At 54.2% G+C, this 26,549-nt stretch overlaps 1 protein-coding gene across 6 annotated transcripts in view; it reads right to left on the bottom strand.

The window, feature by feature from the left end:
• Positions 1–26,549, bottom strand: part of MXRA7 (matrix remodeling associated 7) — a 30,178-nt gene extending 3,629 nt beyond the window's left edge. Inside the window, exons 1-7 of one of the 6 annotated variants that reach the window (XM_051797883.1) lie at positions 25,962–26,548; positions 18,709–18,804; positions 16,373–16,433; positions 12,394–12,493; positions 10,469–10,519; positions 10,244–10,324; positions 1,580–3,317 (exon numbers count right to left, since the gene is read on the bottom strand). In XM_051797883.1, the coding sequence (XP_051653843.1) occupies positions 10,291–10,324; positions 10,469–10,519; positions 12,394–12,493; positions 16,373–16,433; positions 18,709–18,804; positions 25,962–26,465 (846 nt within the window). In that variant the 5' untranslated portion in view covers positions 26,466–26,548 and the 3' untranslated portion in view covers positions 1,580–3,317; positions 10,244–10,290. The other 5 variants (XR_007906316.1, XM_051797885.1, XM_051797884.1 and 2 more) reach the window with 5 other exon arrangements.

The following is a 26,549-nucleotide window of genomic DNA, read 5'->3' on the forward strand; positions in this document are numbered from 1 at the left end:
TGTGGAGAAGCTATCAGCTGTTCCACTCACAGGAGAGGTAGTAATAACTATTGACAGGCAAACCCAGGACACACAGTCTTTACTTGGAAGGAAGGACAGCATCAACCCACGAGCAGCAACCAGCCCATGAACAAGATCAGTGGAAGGAGACAGGAGTGAGTAGAGGAACCTTTTTCATGTGCTGAACTCCTGCTCTGTGTTTTTCCCTCTCCTGGGCTAAGCCCCAGCAGAAGCAGAAACAACAGCCTGTCCTCTCAGCGCTGCTGAAGCAAACAGGGCAGGAAAAAAGCAGATCCTGGCTAAATCAAGCTTGTTTGCCAATTCTGTTGCAATTAAAATGCAATGGTCCTGAGGCCAAACATATCCCGATAATGATGTGGGATCTTTCAGTTATGAAAGCCTGGATTTGTCTGTCTCTTTTGTAATGTTTTGTGCTCACATGAAGAGCCGCCCTTTCCAGACGAGAGGAAGGGAAGCAGGGTCGTTAGTGATCAATATTTTATTTTAGATCACCGCTGGGCACCAGAGGGCACGTTGCCAGTCTGGTGTGGAGAAATTCGATACCCAGCCTGGCCTCCTGTGTCTGCAATGCGTGCCAGCTGGGAATGCTCCACGCAGGTCTGCATCCCCCACTCGTTATTTCACAGACATTAACACTGCTGAAAGCTCCCCAAAGGCCTGTTTCCTTGTCTCCAAAATCAGGATCACAGACGGTATTCGCTCTACTCTTTTTAAGCACAACATCAATGCATTTTGGCTCTCCCCTCTATCACGACTGTGCATTTGAAAAACAGAAAAAAGAGCCGTTACTGCTGTTACTCTGTGCTACATAACCTACAACAAAGGGACAGCAAAACAAAGATAAAGAGAGAAAAGAGCCTGGGAAGGAAGAGTAAGGCATCACAAACATGAAACTGTGTTCAAAGAGGAGCTTCTCCTGTCAAAGGCGACCTTGCAAAACAACTTTGTAGTGCTCCGGGTTGGTTTTGTTTGGGTTTTTTTAATGAGTTCAGATCAAACCTACCCCGTTCACAAGTAAAATCATCCTCTCTTCCCACAAGTGCTGCCCTTAGAACTACTTGGATTCGGGAAGTCAAACAGGATTTTACTTATTGCTGACAAAACAGATTAATTAAGGATTTTCAAAGTAGCCTAATTCTTCTTGATAGGCAATTGAATTTGCATACTTAGCTCCCCTGGGCTCTTTTTAGACATTTCAGTCCAAGTCTTTTGCAAGTAACTGGGGAGGTATGTTAGAGAACCCCATTTCAAGAACTGCTTGGCACCCACATCCACAGCAGCTGAAATCCTGGGCAGAGCTCGGCACTGGGAATTGCTTTGCAGACAAACAAGACCAGAATCCTGCTGCAACAGTGTTGCTCCAGCAGAAATGAGGTAATATCCCTGATTTTCCCCCTGATCTGACTCTATTGTTAAGGAAGCCAGTGGAATCATTTATGTGGTAAAAGGCATAGGGGGGCAGAGCATACCTGTAATCTAAAATCCAGATTTTCAACACAAATCTCTTGAGAAAGAAGTTACAAGCTGCTGGAGGCAGGGAGAACAAGCACAAACCAAATAAACTATTCAAAGGTTTATTGGACCAAACAAAGGCAATTTTTACAGATTCAAGCCACTAGAATTACAGTCCTTTGTATAAGAGCCACCATCAGATACAAAATGAACAAACAAAACAAACAAAAGTAAAAAATACCCAGACAGCCATTTGAGTTGAAGAAATAGGTTGGCTTGCTGCCACTAGCAAAAAATCTGGACTCAGCTATAGACTTTGCTGGATGTACATATTGCCATGTAACTGAAACACAACGTATATAAGGCATTCTTTGCATAGTTGGGTGCTCGGGACACAGTCAGCCAGCCAGCACCGAGGGGAGACAGCGGCTGTACCAGCGGGATGTTGAAGCAGAGGGTCCAGATGTGCCTAAATTCATATGCAAACCACTGAACACGCTTGCAGTTGTCGGCTGGGAAGGGGCAGCCCAGCCTCTTCTAAAGCTGAAGCCTCCTGCTGTTCTTTAAATGAGCCCTTTTACTGAGAGTCTGCCAACCCCGGGCGCTGGAAAGGACAACTGTGTACAAGGTTTCAAGTATTGTCTGCATAGGAATTAAAAAGGGAGGGAAAAAAAAAAAGCAGCCTGTTGGGTTTCTGATATGTTTGCAGCATTAGCCAAGAGGCTGTAGTGAAAGAGGAGCTTTGAAGGACACATCCCCACCCAGCCTGGTGTTTCTACAACACCACTAGAGGACTCAGACCCTCTTCTGTCTCTCACAAACTAGCTGGGTTTGATTTAAAACCTTCCATGTCTGAAGCAGGAATATGTGCCCAGCCAAAATAATCTGCTGTATGTGACAGTGCCAGGGGGCAATGCAGAACTCTGGCTCCCATGGACAAGCCACAGGGCTACCAAGAGAAGAGGGCACTGGAACAGCAGGCAGGCAGAGGAACGGGGAATGTGCCTCTCCCAGGACCCCCACTGTCTGATCCTGAGCCAGAGGAAACCCCTGATGCCACAGCTACCTCCTTGGGCCTCTCCTCTTGGGAACTGGAATAGGGAAAAGTGAGGATCCAGATATTTACAGCAGCCAAAGTGTGGTCTCCTAAACCTCTGCCACAAACAGAACAGCTAAACTATCAATCTTCAGCACTTCCCGAGTCTCCTGAACACCTACAGAATCAGGTCTCTGCTAAAATAACTACAGAAGCAAGATTTGAGTCAGTCCAGTCTGCCATACCTCATGTGGACCCCCCTTTGTCCCTCCACCCCTCAGAATAAAGCAGCTTTGTACAACATTTGAAATCACAGGGAGTTCCCACCCCCCAGAAATAAAGAGGAGTTTGGCCCCAGGACAAAACAACTTGAGAGTCTGGTACAAGATCCAGGCTGGTCTGGGAGAAGAGCTATGGTTTGTCCACCCCAGGAAAGGAACAACACAGATTTCATGGCCTAATACGTGGTAAGGAACACAATAGACTCGCTGCATATTTAGTGTTCACTTCGGGTTCTGTTTGGGGGAGAGGGAGGAAGGTTCATCCCAGCCCCCCAGACACAACTCAAGTCACTGCTTGGGCCCAGCCCCAGTCCATGGAGCCACACAACAGGATCTCCTCAAACTTGACACCATGGGAGTTTTTGAAGAACTCAACTTCAGACCAAGAGGGGATCCCAAGTTTTGAGGGTTTATGGATTTCTCTTATGGGCGTGTTTGGTTGGTTTTGGTATTTCTCTCAAGCCTTTAAGGATGCCAAGGGATGCCTTTAGGAGGAGGCTAGGGACAACTTCATATAGTCTTCAGGTCTGCAAAGAGAAACAGGGAGAGAAATCATTTCAGTCATTTCACCCCTCAGCTTGGTTCATTATTATTCACATAAACGAGCAGGTGGAACACTCAGTGTGTGTGTGTGTGTGTTGGGGGGAAGGCAAGGCAACTTCCCCCCTCAGGGCAGAACAAGGCACTGTTTGCAAACATCATGCTTCTAAGAAGGATTTTGCTTCAAAGTCACCTGCAGCAGGATAGTCGAAACCCAATCAGAAGTGTAAATCCTCTTGTTCTGGGACCAATCTAAGTTACAGCCCTTCTGACCTACTAATGAGAGCTGGAGAAGCCCAACTAATTGGAAGCTTTCATTAGCTGCCTCACCATCCTGTGCAGAGCCTCCCTGGGCTGCTGGCACCCTTGTCCAGCCCAGATTCCTCTTCCCACCTGCAGCCATACGAGCCAGGAACGAGTACTAGTTTCTCAAGGCAGTGTCGACCCTTCTCAATCTTCCCACGGATGTGTCTGTTCAAGGGAAGGAGGTAAAAACCCCAGACTCTCTGCAGGTCACAAGGCTTCCTTTTGTTGGGAAGCTCTCCCAGTATCCCAGGGAAGGAGGGTGAGATGATTAGATGTGTTTTATGTAGGGGGACATCCAGGCACTCCCTCAAGGTCTTGCAGCATGTTGTTGACAGAGCCAGGGCTAGAAAATGTGGTCTCAGCTTGAACCTTTCACTCTGCCCTTACTGCCCCAGTGTCTCTCATGGATCAATGCTCCACAACAGGGAACACCCAACAGAAGGCTGGGCAGCTGCCCACGGACAGAGACCTGCACTGAGGTGGAGGGAAGCTACAACACACATTACCTGGGCACTTACAAACACACACAGATGCACTCCAGCCTAATTCCTCCTGAATTCAATCGGGTTCATTGTCCATGACACCTGAACCTCATTTAAAAGTCGCCCACTCCTGCCATCCAGGAAGTAACAGCCTCATTTCTTCCTCTCTCCTTCTGCAAACCCTTCCCTTCTCCAGCAGCCTCGCCAGCACAGCCGGTGACCCGGATCCCGGGCGGGAGATGCCGGGTGAAGCATCACGCGGGACCGCGGTTACTCGAGCGACGCTGGGGAGGCTCAGTGGCCAGACCATTAGGACAAAGCAAGGAAATTCTCCGGGGTGGATAATCGCTCCGCAGGATCCGCGGTGCCGAGGACCGGATCATCCCGCTCAAGTCACGCGAGCATAATCAGATTTCACGTGTGAGGGCATAAGCTCGTTGCCACGGGGGCCCAGGAGGGGAGGGCCCCTCCAGCCCACCGCAGCTGGAGCAGGGAGGGATGGAGGATGTCAGAGCGTCTCAGTGGTAACCCCTCACAGGAATACTCACCTCCAGGACAGGGCCAGGCTGGCAGCTGGGGTGAGAAGACCTCAAAACAAGCATGGCCTTAATGGAGGATGTCCATCAGAGCCATAAATTCCCACCTGCACAACAGGGATACCCCTTTCTGCTCCTGGAGAAAGCTGTGAGGGGGATTAGACTAAAGAGCACAAGGCAGCCCCTCACTGGGACATTGGGGCCATATAACACCCCAGACTGAGAAGCTCTGGCATTGCTGCCACAGAACCTGAAAGTCTTAATTAACTTGGGATGGAGGCTCAGAGATTTGAGCCACTGCTTATCCTTGGCTCTTCTCTCCTTTCCGTTCTCCTTGGATCAGCATGCTTTCCCCCAGCAGCACATCAATCAAACCAGGTTAGGGTCTTCTTTTGCCAGAAGCTGTATCCTTTCTTCAGATATAGATTATCCAAATATCTGCTCTGGCCCAAGCTCAGGCCCAAGTCGCTGAATCATATGATCTGTCAGCTGGACATGGTTCTATGTAAGGAACAGCTGAAGAACAAGGAGCCCAGACAAAAGCAGGTCCTGGAATATGAGGGTGGCTCAGGGACTGAAGATCTCAAAGACCATACTTTTCCTGAAGCATGGAAACTGCAAGTCCTTCTGGTGGCATCAGAAGCATTCCCCACACTCCATCTCAGCCATGGAATTGGCACAGGGGTTCTTGCTTTTGAGAGCAGACCTCACTGACAAACTGGCATTCCCACATGCATTTATCTCTTGTGTGCAAACCTCTGCAGCAGATCAGGAAATCCTGTAGCCAATCCGTAACCTATAGCTTTCTAAAGGAGTCCTGAGTCACTCTGAGAAGATTCCATAGCATCTTGCTGTAACCACCTCTGGCATGTGCCCTTTTTAGAAGTTTCACTTAGAAAGCTGATTTTCAGAAGAATGGAGCATTCCCAACTCCTTTCCTTGGCTTAGCTTGTCAGGACCATCAGCTGTCTGAAATCCTGGCAATCTGGCTTCAGACTCTTCACACTCCAAACAAACTAGGACCGACCCTTGAGGATCAAGATCAAGTGAAGAAAGGCCCTGAGTGCTGGGCAGACCTGGCAATGGATGGTCAAGCTCTCCCCAGGCAGTTCTCTCCCATCTCACTGCTGGAGTTGGTCCCATCATCCCTGTCCCTGTTTCTTTACCATGGGGACAGCTACCATCTCATTTCTGGTAGTGACCATAACCCACTCTTCTCTAGGATGAAGATATCACAGGAAGAATAAGAGGAATGACATATTAAATCTAAGCTTTCTTGGTGGTCCCATAAGCAGAGACCAGTTCCTTCAGCCAATCAGTAAAACACAAAGAGAGGATTTAAATGCTGAACAGGGAGACAGTGCTTAGACAAGAGAAGAGCAGGAGAGTGAAAACTACCAAAAGGAGCTTCTATCAACACAAATCTGATATTCCTCCAGTGGGACAGAGAAGTTGAAAGGTGCATTTGACATTGGACAATACCTCAGGAACACCAGTGGGGGCTGCCAGAGCTGGTATGACCAGGGAGCACAAGTCACACAGCCATTAGGACAGGGGCTGTTGAGGAGTCAGTGGGGTCAGGGGCTGTGTCACCCCCCAAGCAGACCTTGCCCACCACCGTTTCAAGGCAGAAGCCTCCCACATTTCCCAGCCACAGCAGCAACAGCCAAGAAGGCCAGAGCACAGCCAGGAAGGTGGCTCAGGCTTCTGACCAGCTCAGCCAAGAGGCCATGACCATCTCCACAAATCGTGTGCCCATTCCCTTGCAACACTCCTGACCCCCCAGCCAACACCAGAGCAGTGGGAAAAGCCACGGATGGGCCAGCCTGCATTTTCCTCTGGTGTTTGTAATCCAGCTTGCTGCCTACCAGTTTGCTCCCAGCCTGGTGTGATATCCCGATTCCCCATAGCCCTCAGTCTCTCCTGGCTGCAGAGGAGCTGCAGGGGAGGCAGAGCCAGGCTCCCAGTGAATTAGCAGGCAGAGAACAGCCAGCTGCCCATGCTGCATGGGGTTAAGCAGAAGCAGATGAAGAAAAGTTGTGAGCGCTGGGTGAGGGAGACACAGAGAAGCAGCCACAAGCTACAACAATTCAGGACCTGAGCCAGAAGAAAACACCCAGGAGCTCCAGCAGAGTTGCTGTCTGAACTGAAATCTCATGCCAAGGCAGGGTCAGAGACTCTCACGCTGCAAAGCCTATGGGGGAGTTTGCAAAGGTTTCCTCTCTGGGACGGGAGGAGAAGAAGGGGAAGGGGCTTCCTGGCCTCCCTTTCCCTGGCTTTCCAAGGGAGGCATCCTGAGTTCCTCAGTTTTTAAAGCTGCTGGGGATTCATGACTCAGTCATGACTATAAATACGGCCAGAGCTCCAGTCCATTGACATCTCATAGGTCAGAGGACATTTTCCCTTGGGATATGGTGTAGGCAGAGAACAGCACCAGGCCACCAGCAGACTCCCTCCTCGTACAAGTGGAGCTTGGGACCTATGGAGGGAGTGTCAGAGCAGGGGGACCTCAGCAGGAATCCCCAAACACACAGTGCCCTTTCCTACAAGAGGCAGGTGGAAGGGAAAACCTCATGCACTGGGTGTTTTGTGGCTGAAAGCAGCCTTGCCTGTGGTGTGGCCATCCCCACGGCTGGTGGCTGCATGAAGCAGTGGCCAGCCTGACCTGCAGAGTCCCGCAGCCCTGGGCTCTGCAGTCCCTTGCTGCTCCCTTCCCCTTGCTGCTGCTCCTCTTCCCTCAGCCCGGGACGACTATCGTGCTGCAGAAGATGAGAAGCAAACAAATAATAAAACCCCAATAAAAGCCCAAACTTACCAGCTTCCCTCATCCATAAGAAGCACCATGCTGGACAGGACAGGACAGGACAACAAAGCCACTGGGTAGGGGGAAGGTTAGCAAAAGAGAAGGAAGGAGATAGAGGCCCAGATTTCATGCCATACAGAGAGGGGAGCAAGCAAGTGAGCCAGGGTTATGTGATGGCAATGCAGGGGGTGGACAGGGACAGATGCCAACAGACAGCTCTCCCCAAATGCAACCTCCTCCAGCCCTGTCCACCCACTTATTTTTGGAGGGCCAGTAGTGGAGATGTTTGAAATAGGTCGAAGTCTGTCAACACAGTCATTAAACCCCTGCAGCTGTTTCCTGCCCTTGTGAGCTCCAGTTGTCATCACCAGCATTGTCTCATTCAAAAATGAACTTCAGCACAGTTGTATCTCAAGTCACAGCTGCATCCCCACTTTGATCCAGGATGCCTGGCAGAGCAGGGAATGGTCTCTCCTCCACTCCCTAGAGCCAGGGTCTGCCCAGGGCACCCTGCCTTGCTGAAACTCCAGGATCCAAGCGCAGTTTTATTCAGTGCCTTGTAACCAAGAGGCACTCTGAAACCACCTGAGGAGGAGACAGGTGCTAAGCTACCACCAAGAAAAGGGATGAGAGTGAGATTTACAGCCATCCAATTCCCCTTGCATGAATCCAAACTTGCAGTAGAACCCTAGGCTTAAACCCAGTCTGTATTAAAGCAGTGTCACCTCAACCCATCCACGGCTGGCCAGGAAGTGAGAAGGGAGGACTGAGAGGCAGGAGGAGAGTTTGCTCCTAGAATGGGTCACCTGGCTGTGGGAACTGAGCCCATTAGCCAGGGAAACTGGGCAGCCATCCCTACCTTCTCCTTGGTCTTACAGAGGCTGACTGTGGTCTGGGGGAATCCCCTGCTCCATCCATGAGTGCCCTGCCAACAGCAGAGCGTGTCTGAGCAGTTTGGTGCCGTTCACTCAGACCCTGTTCAAGGGGTCTGTAACGGTGCCCTAGCCAAGGCCCCATGGGGCAACTTCTGGCTCTTCACTCCCACCTCTCCCTCAATCCCCGAAACTAGACAGAGGACAGAGAGGTGAGACCTTTCCACAGCCTGTCAGTTGGGATCTGCTCTCCTTGCTCCAGCCAACACACCTAGTCAATACTGACAAGGACAGAGCACAGATGGCTCAAACCCTCGGCATCACCGAGGCCAGCCAGGGCTTGGCTGGGACCTGCTCTGCCTCATGGAAAGAGTGAACTGAAAGCAGAGACCCAAGGGGATGGTTTCTCCTCATTGTTTTCTCTTTTACTATGAGTGGAGCCTTGTTGCAGCTGTCAATGCTCAGCAGAGCCCTGACCATACTCATTTCTAACTAAAAAAAAAACCCACTAACCTCTTTCAACCTTAAGGGAGGTTTCAAGAGCAGCTGGCAGTGACCATTCCAATCTATCCATGAGGCCCAGGCCCTGGCAGTGACCATTCCAATCTATTCATGAGGCCCAGGCCCTGAAGGCACACTGGAGAGCCTTTCCTCTTGCTCCCTCACCCACACGAGGTGCCCAGCCAGGACAGCAATACCCAACAGCCAGCACTTGGGGGCTGTGTCTCCCACCTACAACCTCAGCCCTGCCTGAGCAGGGGCAGCTGCACCACCACAACTCATATCTCCTGAACTAGAGCTTTGCACCATGGCAGCTACAGGATGGCCAAAAGCCTCAGGTGCAGAAGAGAAGGATTAGGGAAATACACTGTGCTGCCTTGACCAAGGGCTGCATCCTTCCCCTGCACTCTTCCCCTTCCTGCCCAGACTGTTTTTCTCCCCCAGGGGAGCAAAGGCTACGTGCTTCTGTTCTAGAAGTACTGGTGACCCACCAGGTGTGATCAAGCACAGTCACTACCCCAGCAGATGTATTTGCCAACTGGATTTACTATTCTCCTCCCTCACTGAGCACTCCCTTTATTTTTTAAGACCAGAAGCAGGAAATTGCATCACTCGGTAAAGGTCACATTCCTTCCCCTTTTAGTCCAGATTTAGCACCAGTTTGAAACCACAAGACTCAAGTGAATACCAGGGAGGACAACCACAACTTCTGCAGGGATGCAGGTTAGAACAGAAGTGGGTTTTTTGGTTAAATAGCCAAATCTATTGCGTGTCCATCCTCTCCTGTCTGAATCCTATAGCTCCTCCCAGAACAGAAAAGGAATACTTTCAATGGCATCTCCAAAAACAAAGAATCCCAAAATTCAGACTTGTGGTCTACTGATCAACACAAGTAGCCTCAAGGGAATCTGGGGGTACCACTTGCATTTTTGGAATGTTGCTTACAAGATGCTTCACGTGGGAACCTGTTGGTCCGTGGGAAAACTGGAGGAGTGGCAGGGCTAAAAGCAAACATTAAATCTTCAACTTTGGTAACACACCTTAGGACTTAACTGCCCACTCAGCAGCCCAAATTTTCTAAATCAGTAAAAAGAATTGTTTGTGGGATATCCAACTTCAGGCATCCAAGATGGAAGAGGTGATCATCCCAATGTGAGAGCCCTCATTTCCCCTGGAGTGCTCATGGAAAGTGAGATGGAAGCAGAGAGGAGCAGGCTCATTAATCTGTTATGAGGAGGGAAGGGGAGGGACATGGGGAGGGAGGTGGGACAGGCAACCAACTGCAGCTCAGGAACAAACCCTCCCCTGGAAAATAAGACCCAAAACAAAGCAAAAAAAAAAAAAATTGCAAACCAACACATGAGCAGATGTTACCAGTGGTACCACTACTTCTAAGTAGCAGCATTTCCTTACCAAAAAGATTTGCAAGAATGTTTGTGGCCGAGGACCTAAGGTACTTGCTACAGAGATGTGAGATCAGAGGTCAGCTCAATCCTGCAACATAAAGGCGGCAAACCTGGGTCACAGCAGGTCAGCAGCACAGTCGGGGTGCATGGAATGGGGGATAGGGATGGAAGGACAAGGAGAAGGATGCAGGACAAGGCTGAGCCACTGCGCTCAGCTCGCCCAGGAGCTTACCTGGCAGCAGCCCTGCCCCCTTGCACCGCCTGCGAGGCCTGCAATGAAAAGCTGCTGATGCCGCAGTGAAGATTTGAGGGGGGGAAAAGTAAGCCAGCAACAAAGCAAGACAAAAAAAAAATTCACACAGCTGCCTTAAAGAAATGAACAACACAAATATGGAAGAGAAGAAAACAAAGGAGCAGTAGGAAAAACACATCTGCCAATGGCCCTCGGTGTGGAAGGCTGTCGAGAGCCTCCAAGGGACCCGAAGCCCAGGCACTGTCCATCAGTTCTAGGTGCACTGTCCTGCCCTGGGAATGCTCCAAACAGACATGACCAGCGATGCCTGGGAGATGCTGTGTGCCCAGGACAGGTCCATCACCCCCTGGAGCCTGTTCCACAGTCCTGAGTACAAAACCCCCATCCCACTGCTGTCCATGGGCAATGTCCTCTCAGTGTCCCCAGGGGACAGCAGGGCCATTTGTTGCCACAGAGGAACCAGCCCAAGGACCTGCAGGTCTTCTGGCCCTGAAACCTGAGCAGCCATTGCTCAGCTGCTTTGGATGGAGCTGCTGGTGCAAAGAGTTTGAATTTGCCAGCTGCAGGTATGCTTTTCCATTGGTGTTTAGCAGGATCCTGAAAAGCAATTCCCACTGAGCCCCATGGGTATCTCTGACCTTCACTCAGTTCATTCCACCACCTCCCTCCCAGGTGAAAAATACAGTGACACTAACAGCCCTGCTCAGTGTTTTACAGGGTGAGGGCTTCAGGCACAACAAAGATATAACAAAAGAAAGAAAACAGACTTTTTTTCCTGATGTCAACAACACAGAATCATTTCTGCTGCTGGCCCCAGAGCAGGGCAGCTCTCTGGATTTACTCTGCCTACCACAATACCCTGCTCACACCACAGAGATAAACCTCAGCCAGCCCAGCTGCTGGCATCACAGAGATGATTCCCGAGGGCCTCGAGGCAAGGCAGGACATGCCTAAGCCAGGGGAGAGGTGTGATCCCTCATCTTTGCCTTCTCCACTGCTCTCAAGTTTCCTCTTGGTTTTTACACCAGGCCAGCTGTGGTGGTAGACCACGATATGACAGGCAAGGGGTGACAAATGCCCCTAAGTCATTCTGGGAGGTGCACACCACTGGGAGGAGAACTGAGTCCAACAGCCCTTGTTGAGCCACCACTGGGAAATCAGTTCCTTGGAGTTCACCCAAGAGGGAAGGGCTGTGAGCTGCAGACATCTGTAAGGGAGCAGCCTGCCACAGAGCCCTCAGCTGTGGGGTTATTCCCTTGTATAGGCTGGGAAATCTTGAGCCAGAAAGCTTGATTTCTGTAACAGGACAGGTTCTTCCTTTCTTCATACAGGGCTCAGGAGGACACTTCAGGAAAAAGTCTGACATGGGCAATCCTCCATCTCTACTGGGCCCACTACATGGCAAATCCTCACCACTTAGAGCTGAGGAGGCAGCCCTGGGTAGGGACACTTCCAGTATCAGCCCCATCTCAGGGAGCTCTAAAGCCTCACACTCACTGTCTGCTCCAGTATTTCTGAGCTGTGCCCATGTCCTTGGTTTGGAGAACACCCACAGGGCATAGGGAGGGGAAGTAGCTACAGATCAGGTCCTCAACAGATATATATCAACACAGTACTAACGGGATCAGGAGAACTACAGCAGTTGCACCAGCTGGAAAATTTGGTCTAAGCATCCAGAGAAGCTTGAACAGGTCCACAGTGTCTCCATCTCCTAAATCAGTGTGACTTCATTTGTTCTCTTGTCTTCCTGGGTGGGAGAGGTCTGGAACACTGGTGCTCTGAGACACTGAGCCTAAGACTACCAGGGCAGTATGGGGGGAGAGAGGTCTGAGCACACCCAGCTTGCTCCAAGGGCACGTCATTCTGGTGGGCTTGGGCAAGAAGAAAAAGGAAACTCAACTTACCTTTGTTCTTCCTCGAGTTCCTCTTTGGACATCATTGACTTGTACTGGTTTCCCCTCAGCTTTCCAGGACTGTATTTGAAAGAGAACGTCCCATCTGCAGCTGGAGGGGGGAGACAAAAAAGAGCAAGAGAGGTCTGTGAACCAGAGACCTCCCCAGAGCACAACCAACAGCGGTGGGGCTGTTCCCTCGAGATGCTCTCTGACCTCTGCTCCTGCAGCCCAAAGGCTGTGGCCACCCCAACACACTTCCTGAGTCGGCTCCAGTCTCCAGAAAGCCTGAGCAGAGCCAGGGAAGCAGTGTGGATTGCAGAGGAGAGCCAAGGTGCTGCTGGCCAGAGGATGGCAGGAGTCCCGGCTGCAGCCAGCACTGGCAACACTGAGGGCTGCTGCGAGCAAGCAGCCTGCTTGGAAGCAGATCCAAGTAAATCCTAAAGCACAGGAACCATATGCTATTGTTCTCCCTGGATTCAAAGCCTTGCAAGCCCATCTTGGCTTATCAAGACATGCTAATCCTGCCCTGATTAACTCCCGGCATTTTCCACTTCTCCTCTCCAGACTTGCATTCCTCCTCCCTCCCTCCCTCTCCTGTCCAGGGGCCCTTTCCCATGCTTGGGGCTCACGAATGGTGCCACGAAGAGCTGTCCCAGGCCACGTAGCCCAGCAGCTCCCTGCAGCCCTCGACAAAGCTTGTGAAGAAAGGAGATGCTGTATGGCAAATCCCAGGGCTGCAAACAGCACTGAGCCAGGGCAGCCCCAGGAGCACCAACACAGCTGGATCCAAGTCCCTCTGTCACCAGTCAAAAGACCTGAAGAGAAAACTACGGTTTCCTTCTCCAGGCCTGGTTGCTCTCCCACCCAGCTCGCCAGCCCCAACCCTGTGCTAATTAGAGCACCAAAGCTCACAGACTCTGAGCCAAAGCCGATCCTTTTCCAATCGGATTTTGCTCGAGCACTATTTGCTTTTAAAAACCTCTCCCCTGCTTTATCTTCCTACAGATGGGAGGAAGCAACAGGAGGGGAGGTCAATCCAAAAGGCGGCCCAGGAGCAGCGGCTGCTTTGGGTAGTCGCCTTTTCCAGTTATCCGTGGGCTGCTTATCTGGGAGCCTTTATCTCTCAAGGACTGCAGGACTCAGCTGCTTCACATCAAGCCATCCAGCATTGCTGTTTCCACATCCACCCAGAAGCATCTGCTGCTTCCCCCAACCCTCAGAGCCCTGGGGTGCACAAAAGGAAGATGTTATTGCATTATCTGCATTATGGCCCCTCAAAACTGCACATTATGCACAAACCAGATTTCGAGGATGATACATCCCAGTACCAGCAGGACTCCAAAAGTGGTGAAAGTCCCCTGATTTCTGTGGCAGGAGAGAAAGCTCTGACTTGTATATAACCCATGGACCCATCCTCTGCTCCCAGTCACTTAGGAAGCCCCTTCCAATCCTCTCTACTGCTATCATGGGCACCACATTCATGAAAGTTTTTCCTCCTCCACTTGCCCAAATGAAAAGTACCTCACAGCCCCTCTCCTCCCTTCCTCACCCAGAAGGATTCAGCATCAGCAGCTTCCCTTCTATTTTCCAATAAACACTGCCCTTAAGGATTTTTCTCCCTGTGTCTGAGATCAGCTGCTTGATTTAGGCATTTCTCCAACCCCAAGCTCGTGCACACATTCAGCTGCTGCCAGACCCAGGGGACTGCCATGTAAAAGGCAAGTCAGAGCCTCATTTCATAGATGAGGAAACCAGAGATCTCAGAAATGAGCAGTACTAACATCCACATTTCCTCACTTCTTTACAGCTCCATTTTCCTGGTCTTGGGGAGCTTCCCTGGGAAGTCCTGGTGGGTTACTGCTCAGGTACTGATCTGGAGTGTTTCTCTAATCCCAAAATGCCATCAGAGCTCTTGGGGGAACAACAGGCAAACCCTTTCCCTACCATCACCACAAATGTCCCAACACAGGCAGCCCAATGCTCTGGTGCCTGAGCCCCAAACATTCAGCTTGGCCATATCCCACTTCCCTCTGTGGGAAAACCCTCCCCATGGGCAGACAAACAAACCTGGCCAGCTGGAAACAAGCAGTAATGCTGCAGCTTATCAGCCCTCTGGATGGCCACAAAAGTGCATGGAAACAAAATTCAGCTGGCTGCTGCTTTGGGAGATATTAGGAGAAAGAAAAAAAAAAAAAAGAGGGTGTAACATCCTGTTCCTTACCCTGGTGCAGAGCAGGAGCTGTTTTGTTACCTTTGTATAGCTCGCCTGATTTCAAGGACAATTCAGATCGTTTCCCTCACATGGTATTCTGCCAAGTAAACTGAGATTTGGGGTTTTGCCTGGCCCCAAAAGGGCAGTTTAGTTGCCACCTCACCAGAAAATAATAAGGGAAGTGGGAGGCAGAGAAACTCCCCTTCTCCCTGCCCACACGGTGTGGTTAAGAAGGAGCCAGTTTGTGGCTTTGGAAACCTCTGGCTGTTTTCTGAGTTCAGGAACTTTCTATGCAGATCGAAAACAAACTTCAGGAAACACTCAGAATAAGGAGAGGCTGGGTTTTCATGTAGGCAGTGAAAACACTGCAGAAATAGGAGGTGACCTACTTACTCAGAGCATCTGTGAGTTCATATTAAAGAAAACATTTGTCTTTCATCTCTCTGCCCTCGCGTTGCCAGCGCTGTGACCCTGAGCTGGCAGGGTGAGAGCAGCCCCAAGAGTGCACCTCTCCCCCTGAACATGCTTGCTCTGTGTTCCACATGTGCTCCCTGCCAGCTCCCTGCCCCAAGTGGGGGGAAGGCTGCTCCAGTGGCTTTTGTCACCACGGCAGCATCCCAGGCTGGTCACAGGCTGCCTGCACGATCCCCACGCACCCAAGGGGAATCTCTGGCTCACCAGGCAGCAGCTCAGAGGCTTGAGCAGGGCCAAGCGACACGCTGGAGACAGTGAAGGAAGGAGTGAGGCTGATCCCAGCAAAGCCAGGGCAGTGCCAGTATTCCCAGCTGCATCCCTCTTGCCTCCACATCCAGCCCAGCCATCGCTTTGCCCAGTCCCGTTATAAAACACTTCAGAAATGGTGTGAATAATTCAGGAGGGGAGTTGGTTCCTGTCTGCAGGAGATGCTTGGGGAGGATACTGGGTTAGCCTGGACTCACAGCTAGGGACTGTCATCTCCTGATCCCAAGCCACAGCCACTTCAAGATCGTGCCCAGCAGTGCCAGAGCAGCCCTGAAACAGAGATGAACCCAGGGAGGCACAGCCCAGCAGAACAGCATTACTGAGCATCCATTTGGCAGGATAAATCCATCATTCCTCAAATCAGATCTCCTGCAGCCCTGTGTGGTAACCAGTGCTGCAAGGAAGCCTAACAGGGTGGAATAAGTGTATGTTGAGAACCCTGTCTCCAAAAGCGCTTCCCCCACCTTGCAGGAATGGCACCAGGATTAAAATTTGATTCTCTGTGGCATTAGGCATAATCCTCCCAAGCCAGGGGATTGCCACATAGCACCTTAAAACGGCCAAGCAGAAAGTGGGGCAGGGAAGGGGGAACACACCAAGCTCTCCTGCTGCCCCAGTTGGCCCCAACCAGGACTCCTGGGGACATCCCAGCACCTCCAGGGCTGCTCAGGAGAGCAAGAGTCCCCTTCAGACACACATTCTTGCTTGGGCACCATCTGTTTCATTTCCTTAGGAGTGCAGCAGTTGTCACCCCACTTAGTCAATTAATCATTTTCCAATCAACTAATTGGCTAATCAGTTAAACGTGGCTCTGACTAAAGCCCCTGGAGATTGTCCTGGATGGGAGCAAGGAGCTTTTGGGGCAGCTGCCTCACAAAGCTACCCCATGGCCAACAGCCCAAGAGCATTCCAGGAAGCAAACAGGGGTAGGAATTTCTTCTCCATTTCCTGGAGGAAGGAGACCATCTCCAAGCACTCAGGGCTTCAGACCTGTCCATACCCTCCCTGCAGGGTGCTGGCTTGCTTGGCACTCACCATCCTCATCCTCCGGCTCTCTCACCACCAGCTTCTCGTTTTCTGAGTCCACCTCTTCCTCCTGGAGGAGTTAAAAACAGAGCAGCCATGAGGAGAAGGTGCTGTGCTAAATAACTGTGCTTGCTTAAGGCACCAGAGCCCTCAGGGCTGGGAAGCAGAGCCCGGAGCGAGGGCTGGACACCCTTTTCCTGCTTCTTCCATGGAACAGGCCAAAAGGATGCTCACTAATGAGTGAGGTTTGTTAGTCTGCTTTCCTCTCACTAATCAGTCAGGGGGATCTGGCCCACCCAAAGGCTGCAGACTGCAAGTGCCTCCTCATAATTGAGGGGATATTAAGGTTTTCAGGAAGAACCTGCTAATCCCGGTGTCCCCAGGCACAGCCTTGTGCCTGAGCACCCTCCCAGGATGCACCCACTGTGCTCCCCACCCTGTCCAGGGACATGCAGGGGACTGAGCCACGGGGACTTCTGTGTGCCCCCAGGCCAGGCTTGCACAGACTGTCCCAGAGCTAGGAAGGGTCCCCAGCCAAAGCCACCTTGCAGCCACAGGCCAAGCAGCTGCTGCAAAGCACAGGAGCACTCGCCAGTCGGGACCAGTGGTCAAACCAGTGCTGGGGGTTTGTGCTGGGACCCCTCCAGGAGCCCTTCCAGCCTCACCTGGCAGGAACCCCCACAGACACCACAGGCTCCTGCCCATGGACCCCCAGCCTCTCGCTCCTCCAAGAGGTGCCCACACACACACACTGTGGTGGCAGCAGATCTCTGATCTCTGGAGCACAGAGAGGAGCAACAACAGCAGGTTTTGGGGTTTTTTTTTTAAACTCAAAGCAATTTTGGAAGTTTTGGGGTTGTCTCCTACAAGCTACTACAAGCTTTATCAAGCCCAGATTCATTTCCCTTGCAGAAAGGCATGCAAACTGCAAGCAGGGAGGGAGAGGAGCATTCCAGCTCTGGAGATAAGTCAAGGACACATGGCAGAGCCCCTGCATGTGTGAGTTCCTCCTGCAGAGCGCAGTGCCCCTGGCTCTAAACCCCTGTGAGCTGAGCCCAGAGTCACTAGCACTCTGGGGCACATGTCCTCCTGCATCCTCCCAGTGCATCCCATGGGCTGGCATGCAAAGGGCAAAGCACATGGGAGAGAGGGGACGGAGCATGGAGGGAGGCTGTTGAGCCACCACGTTATCAAGGGGCACATGGGAAAATTTGGGGTGAAGGAGACCCAAGGGAAACATGATCTAAGAAGGACCATGCACAGAGTCAAGAACTGGCTTTGGATGAGCTGCTGGAGCGTGGCCCCAGCCCAGAACTAGGTTAGTTTGTCATCGGGGAGGAATGTGCATTATTCACAGCCATTTGGCTTCTTCTTGCCACTCTGTTCCCCAGAAGGAGATGCCACCAAGACCCCCGCCCACTGCAGCCACTGCTATTTTGGGCCACACTTCCAAACATGGGCACTTCCCACTGGACACAGGGACTCTCCCCGAGGATGGCTGGGGAGGCACCCAAAGGAGCAGCCTCAGAGAGGGTGAAAGGAAGGAATGCTCAGCCCTGGTGACTCAGCCACAAGCCCAGGGCAGCAGTTCCCCAGCACATCCTTGTCTCCCTGTGAGCCAGGACACCCCCAGGGAGACCCTCCACAACCTGACACAAGAAGGGAGATTTTAGCCTGTTCCTTGCCTGGGCATTAGGAGCTGAGCATTTCTGAGCATTTAACAATGGAAGCAAGCAGGAAATTGGGTGCCAAAGCTCCAAGGAAGGAAAAAATACCTCTGCTCCAACACAGAGAAAGAAACATTTGATGGGAGCAGAGGGAGCAGCCAGGGAAGCCAGGCTGGCAGGGGACAGCAATGTGCCTTGGCTGTCTGGGAAGCCCCTGCTCGTGGCAGCCAGGAGCTCCCTACAGCACAACATTTTTCTGCTTGGATGGCTCAGAGGCAGGTGCCAGCACTTCCCTTCCCCCATGCCATGGCTCCAGCCTCAACATCCCTGTCCCCATGTCTTGCCAGGGCTGTTCATTCCTGCAGCCATTGCTGCCCCCCTGCCAGAGTCCCCCCAGCTGTCTCAGTGTGGCCCCACTTGCTGCTCCCCCCCGAGCAAGGCACTGCTCCCTCCACCTCTGAGAAACACATCTGCCCCTGGAGCACTTTTTCTCCCTGGTTTAAACAGGCAAAGCCATTAAAAGCCCACCCAACCTCCCTTGGGGGAGCACAGCAGGCAAGTTTAGCCCCCCTCTCCCCATGGCCACTGCTACCCTGGGACAATGTCCCACCCCTGCAGGGACACTGGCTCATTGTTTGCTGTGCCACCCTCCCCAGGCTGGATCTCCATCCCACGCACCTCTGCATGGCTGGGAAGTGTTGCATGGCCACACACATCCTCTGCTTGTCCTGTGTGCCCGAGGCTGGATCCAGGTGAGGCACCCAATGGTGGTATCTGGAAAAAGGCAAAAGGCTTGAGCACAAACACCCCTGAGCCCTCCTCGTGCTCAACCAACCAGCCCCAGCAGCATCAGCACACAGGGACAAGTCTCTGGATGCAGCCAGTAGACCATCTTGCCCCCATGCCCGAGCCTGTGCTGCCTCTGATCCATGTGCCAAGCCATGGCATGGCTGCTGGAGTGAGGAAGGAACACCAGGGATCTCCAGTGCCCCGCCCTGGAGCCAGGAGTTGGAGCTCATGAGCTGCTCTCTGTGGCAGCCCCAGCCTGCGGGACTGGGACCAGTTCAAGGAGCCATCAGTGAGGGGGAGCAGCTCTGCCAGTGCCAGGCTCAGCTGCCCGTGTGTCCTGGCATGGCTGGAGGCACCTTCCTGGGATGGTGATGCAGCAGATCAGGACTAGCAGGAGGGGAGAGGAGAAGAACAACACAGCGTGCTCAGATCATTAATGCTTTCAGGGCCTGCTCTGCCAGCTGCCTTCTCCATAATACCCCCTGGAAACCTTCCCATCCTCCTGCAATCCAGAGATGGGGCTTCCCAGCCCTCTCAGCCCCCCATCGGCTCTGGATGGCTTCGACCCCCATGCAAAGCCTGCCTTCCTCTGCCCAAACACTCCTCAGCTGAGCCTTTCCCTGCTGTGCCAGGAGGGCAGCTGTGGAGGAGGATCTGCGTGGGCAGGGAGCAGGGACATCGTGTTCATTGGCCTTGCACTGAAATCCCAGCACTGGGCTGGGAGCAGCCCCTGGGCTGGCTGGAGAGACGTTCTGCGGGGACAAAGCCCCACCTCGAGCCTGGCTGTGCCCACAGCCCCTGCTAGCCGGGGAGGAGGAGAGAACCCTCCCTGCCTGGAGCATCCCAGCACCTCCAGGGAGCCTGCCCCGAATTTCAGAGCTCCTCAGCCCTGCTGTGGCCCATGGGTGCTGCTGTCCCAGCTCCCTCACAGCCATGGGCAAGAGCAGCCAAGTCGGGGATTGCTGTGTCCCAGCCATGGAATACTCTGGGAGGGGGGGCAGCATCCAAAAAAGGAGGGGGAAGGCGTTAGGACAACACTGGGAGACTTGACAACCAAAGAGGACACCATGGCACTGCAGGCACTGCTCTTCTATAGAAGGCACAGCCCAGGGGGAATGCAGGAAGACCATTTCGAGTGGTGGGGAGTGAGGGAAGAGTGGATCAGGGCCAAATGGCAGCAGGAGCTGCTGGAGGAGACAGGACCTGAGTGCTCCAGCCAACAGCCCACAAGCCAACCTCTCTCCGCGGTGCACACCGACCACGAAAACCTCCCCGCGGAAAAAAAAAAAAAGGCGAGAAGCAGCTCTGCAGGGAGCCCGCGCCCGTCATTATCCGGGAGCATCTGGAGGAGGCTTGACACGGGCCGCCCGGTCCAGCTGCTGCGGCAAACAAAGATCTCATTGCCGCCGGCACCGGCGAGGGGACGCGATCGGCGGCAGCTGCCCGGCCCCGGGGCTGGGAACGCTCCCCGCCTGCTCCCAGGATGGACCCAGCCCGCTCCACAGCACATCCCGTGCCCGCTCGCTCTGAGTCACACCTCTGCACGGCTTGCCAGGGGCTCTGAAAAGCCCGGGGTTAAAATCCAGCAAGTCATCTACCTTAAATAACAAGGCAGCGATCCATCTCCCTCGGCCTTTGGCAGCTCTTGGCTGCAGAGCTGAAGCGTTTGTCGGATCATCACGAACGTGCTTTTGCCCTTTAGCTCATGGCCACGAGCGAGAGCTGAGTCTGTCAGAGGGGGCTTTGGACAAAAGCAGAGTGAGGACAAAACCTTCAGGGACATTCTGGACACAGACAGCACCAACCAGGACTACCTGAGTCTGCCAGGGAAAGATGGCTCAGATAGAGGAGCTTGGCATCAAGTCCCCAAAATCCCCCCTCATGGCTCTGCCACCACCAACCCCTCTCCCAGCCCCACAGGAGATGGAAGCCAAGCTCCCCATCACAGCATCATCTGGTTTTCAGCTCATTTCTGGCCATTTCCTCCCCACTTCCTCCATCCCTGGTGCAAACACCTCTGAGCAACACACTTCCTTCTCAGAAAACACATGAGGAGGCCACAGGGCTGGTGTGTCCCTCTCCCTTTCCTTAGTCAAAGGGAGAGCCCTGGCACCTATATGCAGGTCAGGGACCACAAAGTGCCCTGCTCCAGCTTCAGGAAAAGGGAAGATCCCAGACTCCAAAGCAAGAGAAAATTATCTTGGATTAAACTCCCGGGCCCTGTGTGTTGCCATTTATGGCTGCACTTTCTGCTCCAAGCCTGATGCAAGACATTGCAAGAGAGAAAGAAAGCAGACAGGAGAGAGCCAGCCAGAAAGAGAGAAGCCAGGAGAAAAGGGGAAGAAAGAAGCCTTTAAAAAAAGACTAAATAATAATGTTGGGCAGAGTTTAGCAAAGCAAAGCAGCTGCTGTGTCGGCAGCTCCCCTTCAGCCCACCACTGGGGCTCTTCATCCTCCCGCCAGCCAGAGAAGCAGCTGCTACAGAACAAGAGCAGTTTTCCAGCCCCTGGCAATGGTCCTGCCAGCTCCAGGGTGCCTGGCAGGGATGTGCCTCACATGCAGATGGCGCTTTGCAGGTCTGACCCCCCCCCCAAAGTGTGGGAGCATCTGCTCCTGCCAGTTCCCCTATCACGGTTACAGGCAAGGACAAGCCACGGAGTGGACAGAGCATTGCCAAAGCTCCAGGACCACCCAGCCCTCAGAGAGGGGTCAGGCAGTGCCAGATCTGATGGGAAAAACACTGGCATGTCCCATGGTGGGGTAAGGAGTTCCAGCTCAGCAGCACCCTCCCCTGCAGGCACCATCACATCCCGGTGTGGCTCCCCCGGGATCACACCCAGATGGCTCATCCACTGCTCTCCCCTCTTTGCTCTGGCCTCTGGCCAGCAATCACCACACACTGGGACATCCCTTGCTGCCCAGATCAGCCAGATGGCATCCTTGAGAGCAGGGGCAGGAAAACCCAGCCCTCACTTGGAAAGCCGACCTGGCAGCTGTTCACATGGATGGGCACTTCAGAAGGCAAAGAGTCCTTGTGGCCTCTGCTCCAGGAGTACAGAGGCTGACTCCAGGCTGACTCCCAGGCCTGTACCCAGCCCAGCAGGAACTGGGCAGCAGCCAGACCTTCTGGACCCTTGTAGGGGACACAACATAGAGCCCCAATGCCCCCATGCCCCACAGCATGTCCCAGCACCAGGCCTGTGCTCCAGCCCATGGCAGGACACGTGCACAGGCTCCCCAGGGGTGACACATGTCCTGTCTTGCTTCCCAATTTCCAGCCACTGCAAGAGATGATGCATTTGTCATCAGCACAAACTGCTCTGGGTGAGAGCTGAGCACATCTGAGCAATCAGGGTCTGGCTGGGGAGCCCCAAATTCCCTGGCAGGGGCCTGTGCCACTGCTAGGGCTGTGACAAAGGGTAGCACATTGCCACATCCCTTCCCAGCACACTGTGGGATGATGGAGCTCCTGCCCCAGCCCACTGGCAGTGCAGACACAGCCTACACAGCTGCCAATTAAAGCCAGACTTAATTAGACACCCTCTCCCCTCCGGCACAGGGAAGGCAGGAAGGAGGCATTAGAGGGGGAGATGCTGATTTTTTAAATGTAAAGAGGGTTCCTGCTGAGAGCTGGGTGGTTTGTGCTGCCTGGTGTGCCCAGAGGGCACTGGGAGCCCCCAGGATGGCACAGATTGGGAAGGTGGGGAGCACAGGGGAAAGGTGCCAGGAACTTGGCAGAAGAGACAGATGACACAGCCTTTGTGCCTTTGCTATCTGGGTGACAGCCCTGCAGCTGCCCTGCTCAGGCAGGGTTTGCATGTCCCCTCTCTCCTACTGTCACCCACTTGACCCTGCTCTGTTTGAAGCCCCCAGCTGCAGTTAACCCTTGGCAAACCAGCCAGGCTGCCGTGCCCAGCAGAGCCTGGCACTGCCTGCTCACCCTCCTCAGCTCCAGAACATTCTGGCCAGGATGGCATTCCAGAGGTGGCTCTGGAACACCACTGAACCCCCTGCCTTGTCCCTGCCACCTGCCATTTCCAGGACAGAAGTACTCATTAGAGAATTAAAGTTTCTGACTGTTTCTCACAAGGACCACGCTCTGCAGCTCCAGCGATGCTGCTGTTCCCACCCAACAGCTTTTCATTAGGGGATTGCTTTGACAGCACTGCCTCATCCGTTAACAAGCTGGGGATGGGGATGAGAACAGACAATGACAGACTAATTAACTTTATTTCAGTGATGGGAGCCAGCAGAGACAAGGGGAACCACTATCAGCAGTTAATGGAAACAAGGACTCCTTTCCCTGCTCTGCCACTGCTTCACTTTGTAGCCCTGGGCACGATGCTGAAATGGTCTGGTCACTACAGAGGGGCAGGGAAGCTTCAACCCACACTGATTTCACCAGCCTTGCAGGAGATGGGAGCAGGAGGGAGGCTGTGCCACACAGCTGCCCCAGCAGATACCAGTTTGCACTGGCAGGGAGAAGGGAAGGAGGGATGCAGAGGGATGCACGGCTCCAGCCAGTCATTAGAACACACCAAGGCTGCTCTCCCTGAGCAGGTTCATCCATCAGCATTTCAGTTGAGTGCTTAATGGCTGCGGTGAATCCAAACCAGCCTGGCACAGTACGTGCTGAGCAAACAGGAGGGAGAGAAAACAAGGAATGAAATTAAGGAAAGAAAATAAGGAAAGAAAGCTCTCCAAGTGCCGAGTGCAGCCCTCTGCTTGCTGATGTACTGAAGAGCCCTGAGCCTGCAGCAGCCCCCAGCCAACCTCAGCACAAGGTCTGGGAGCCTCATCTGCTGAGTCACATCAGGGGACCGCAGCCCTCAGCCAGCCAAGATGGGTTGGACAGGGCACAATTCCATCAGCAGCCGCATGCAAAGCACTCACAGCTCTGCCCAGGGCCAGTCCCACCCCTGCCTGTAATACCTGCTGGGCTTGGGCCTGGGTAGTGCTGGAGGAAGAGGATGAAGCAACTTTGAGGGAGCAAAAGCAGGAAACCCGGGGACACTCTGCAGAGCTGTGGATGGTCTCCTCCACTCTGCCCACGGGATCGGCCCCTGGATCAGCAGCTGGGCACACACGTGGGTGCTGCCTGCTGGAACCCACGTACTCCCTCCACTGTGCCACCCATCCCCGTGGGACAGCCAGCCTGGCCCAGCCTGCACCCAGCAGTCCTGGCAGCTGTGGGATCATGTGCAGGCCAGAGCTCCCAAACACTTACTCAGCAGTGAGAACCATCCCTCCCCCTTCCCACTGCTCCCTACCACCACCCAGACTGCGCACGTCTGCTCCCTGTCCTTCCCAAAGGGATGCTGCTCAGGTCCAGGGTGACTTGTCCTGCTTTGCTCCTACAGTGAGGTAATCATTTCCCAGGAGGAAAGCTCTCAGGGCTATTCCAGGACCCTCCTCAGCTCCAGTGCTCCCTTTGCTGTAAGAGGGGCTGAGGGCAGTGAGGAGACCCCCAATCCCCCAGAGCCCAGCCAGGCTTCTGGAGGACACAAGACTCCCTGTGCCTTGAGTAAGAACTCACTTCCAGCTGCACTAAACCCTGTTACTGCAGCTGTGCTGAGCGGGGATAAAGGAGCTGAGCCCCTCTCTGAAGGCAACAATCTTTGCTGCAGTCCCTGTTTGAAGCAATCGGGGACTGAAGGGCAGCCAGAGGGGAGGAAAACATTCCCAAGGCTTGAGCTAGTGAGGCAGCAGAGGAACTCGTGAGCTCTGGCAGCACTGGATACAGCCATCCATCCCAATGGGGGCTGCACTGAGCACAGAGCAGCCCAAGCTGGTGGCCAGCTTTGGTGCCGAGCTGGCCCAGCCAGGATCCAGCCAGCTAACGGTGGCTGAGGAGCTCTCCAGAGATCCTGGTACTCAAAGGCACCAATAAATCACACGACAGAGAACCAGATGTGCCTTCCAGGACACCAGGATGAGGGAGGGGGCTGCTCGAGAACAGTAGCCATGGCCAAGGGGTGCCAGGAAGGGGAGAGGGAGAGCTCCAAGGCACAGAAACTGCCAGGGGAGAAGAGGAGGAGCACAGGGAGGAAGAGCCAGGTCCCAGCCCCAGGAGCAGGTCAGGGCTCACTCCTGGGTGCTGCAGAACATCACAGTACAGAGCAAGAGGGAGGCTGCCCCCGGGACCTGCCCAAGGCCATCCAGTGAGTCAGTGGAGATGCTTTCCAAGGCTGTCTGCACACTGCCCAGCAGCCTGGATACAGTTGCTGAGGATTACAAATGCTGCTAATAATAGCCAGGAGGCTCCTGGGCCCCAGGCCTGAGCTCCCTGGCTGAAACACGCTGCTGCCACATGGATAAGGCATCTCTCCTGGATTCCTGGGCCACCCCACTACTCAGTTCCCCCCACTGGGGCAAGGGGCCACGGGGGAGGAAGCCACCAAGGCAGGGAGTTCAGGCACCTTGAGGTGTCACCGAGTCCCATCCAAGCTGGGCAAGAGCAGAACAAGATCTTTCCACAGACACTGGGTTGCCCTTTTATTTTTAAACAAGATCCGGTGCTGGAACAGGATTTACCATGCATTTATAGGCATCACTGCCCCCACCAGCCCCCCTAGTTCAGCCAGGGGTCAGACCTTGGGGCCAGCATCCTGCTGGGGCTTGGAGGGAGTGGGGCGGTCCCTTCCCTGGGGCAGGCAAGGACAGCCAGCCAGGGACAGCGTAAGGAAGCCGGCGCTGGCACGGGGACAGTTCCCTGTTACCCACAGAAAGGGGATAGAGACAGGAAGAATAAACACACGCACATTCCCCAGCACCTGGATAAGCCCCTGGGGGAAGGAAAAGACACTCAGGGGTTAGATGTGCAGACAGCAGACGCTCACACTCTCTTCCCTTAAATCTTCACTATCTGGATTATTTTTAGGAGCATTCCTTGGAGGGCGGGAGTGGGAAGGAGCCAGAAACCTCCTCCCCAAACCTCTGCCGTCCCCGGGGACAACTGTCTCGTCCCCACCCGAAGACAAAAACTCGGGTTTTGCCGGGACCTTTCCTGTTCTAGGGAAAAACCCCTCCCGTGTTGCTCCGGAGGTACGGGGAAGGGACACCGCCGGGGGTGGTGGGGAGGGGATGGAGGGGACACTGGCTGCGGGGACCACGGGGGAGGGTCCGCGGGGAGCCGGCCTTACCTTGCTCTCCGCATCCTCTCGGCGGCCGGGCTGCCGGGGCTCTGGAGGCGGCTGATGGGGCTCTGGGGGTGCCTGCCTGGGCTCTGGGGGAGCCTGCCTGGGCTCTGGGGGAGCCTGCCGGGGCTCTGGGGGAGCCTGCCGGGGCTCTGCCGGCGGCTGCCGGGGGATGCTCTCGGCCGCCACGGGGCTGGGCTCGGCCGTGGGGCCCGGCTCCGCCGCCGCCTCCCGCTGCTGGGCGACCGCCTCCTTCCCCTCCTCGCCCGCCCCGACCTCCTCCACCGGCACTCGGCTCCCCTCGTCCTCCGGCCCCTCTCCCGGTCCCGCTCCCGCCGCTTCGCCCCCGGGTCCGTCCTCCCGGGCGGGCTCCGCCGCGGGCTCCCGGGGCCGCTCCGCCGCCCGCTCGCCGCCGCCTCCCCGCAGCCTCACGAAGACGGAGGCGAGGACGATGGCCAGGACGGTGAAGAGCAGCGGGACGGCCAGGTACAAGTCCACGGCCAGGTCCATCCTGCCCTGCCGCCGGAGCCCGCCCGACCCGACTGCGCGGCCGCGGGGGGTGCGCGGGCAGCGCTGGGCCGGCGGCGGGGCTGG

This window comes from Manacus candei, unplaced genomic scaffold (genome assembly GCF_025592945.1).
Source record: "Manacus candei isolate 608988 ecotype Guabito, Panama unplaced genomic scaffold, ASM2559294v1 h1tg000047l, whole genome shotgun sequence".
Taxonomy (NCBI): Eukaryota; Metazoa; Chordata; class Aves; order Passeriformes; family Pipridae; genus Manacus; species Manacus candei.